The 1,070-nt window shown below is 65.1% G+C and overlaps 1 protein-coding gene across 1 annotated transcript; it reads right to left on the reverse strand.

The window, feature by feature from the left end:
* Positions 1-61: 61 nt before the first annotated feature.
* LOC112969942 lies at positions 62-856 on the reverse strand (the record flags this gene model as incomplete). Its single annotated transcript, XM_026073789.1, has 2 exons — positions 62-168; positions 249-856. Coding segments are annotated over 2 exons (714 nt in total), but the record flags the coding sequence as incomplete, so codon positions are not given.
* Positions 857-1,070: the final 214 nt, after the last annotated feature.

A 1,070-nucleotide genomic window follows, 5' to 3' on the forward strand; every position in this document is an offset into this window, starting at 1 on the left:
CACCCGCCCCCCTCCGATCTACCCCAAAAGCCACCCAACGCCCACGGCCACGTCCTCCCCCTTTACCCATCCATGGCCTCCTCGATCTTCTTCTTCCTCAGCTCGATGAGCTCGGGGGTCTCCATGCCGGCCGGCACCGAGGAGAAGCCACCGGGGGTGATGAGGCCACTGCAGGGGACAGCGGGCGGGAGGTGAGCAGGCGCCCGGGACCTCCGGGTGTCACCGCRCCGGGTCACCGCCGCGCCCACCTGTCGGCCGGCGTGATGAAGCCCGTCTCGTCGGGCTTCTCCTCGTCGCTCTCCTCTTCCTCCTCCTCTTCCGAGGACTCTTCGTCCGACGGCTCCAGCTCGCCCCAAGGCGTCCGGTCGATCTCCTCCTCCTCCGCCTTGGTCTGCGGTGGGACGGAGAGGTGCCGGGGTGACCGTGAGGGAGACGGGGGGGGACGCAGAGGTGCCCGAGGGGTGATGAGGGTGCGTGGGGTGCTCAGGAGGGGAGAAGGTGCCCAGGAAGAAGACAAGGGCGCATGACGCTCAAGAAGGAGATGAAGATCTCCGAGGTGGTCAGGAAAGAGATGGAGGTGCCCGAGGGTGCTCAGAAGGGAGATGGAGGTGCCCCGGAAGGAGACAAGGGTGCAGGGGGTGCTCAGGAGGGGAGAAGGTGCCCAGGAAGAAGACAAGGGCGCATGACGCTCAGGAAGGAGATGATCTCCGAGGTGGTCAGGAAAGAGATGGAGGTGCCTGAGGGTGCTCAGGAGGGAGACGGAGGTGCCCCCGAGGGAGACAAGGGTGCAGGGGGTGCTCAGGAGGGAGATGAAGGTGTTGGGAGCACCCAGGAAAGATGGAGGTGCCCAAGGGTGCTCAGGGGGAGAAGGTGCCCAGGAAGAAGACAAGGGTGCATGACGCTCAAGAATGAGATGAAGATCTCCGAGGTGGTCAGGAAAGAGATGGAGGTGCCTGAGGGTGCTCAGGAGGGAGATGGAGGTGCCCCCGAGGGAGACAAGGGTGCAGGGGGTGCTCAGGAGGGAGATGGAGGTGCCCAGGAGGGAGACAAGGGTGCAGGGGGTGCTCAGA

The sequence above is a fragment of the Apteryx rowi genome, unplaced genomic scaffold (assembly GCF_003343035.1).
Source record: "Apteryx rowi isolate R43461 unplaced genomic scaffold, aptRow1 scaffold_3786, whole genome shotgun sequence".
NCBI lineage: Eukaryota > Metazoa > Chordata > Aves > Apterygiformes > Apterygidae > Apteryx > Apteryx rowi.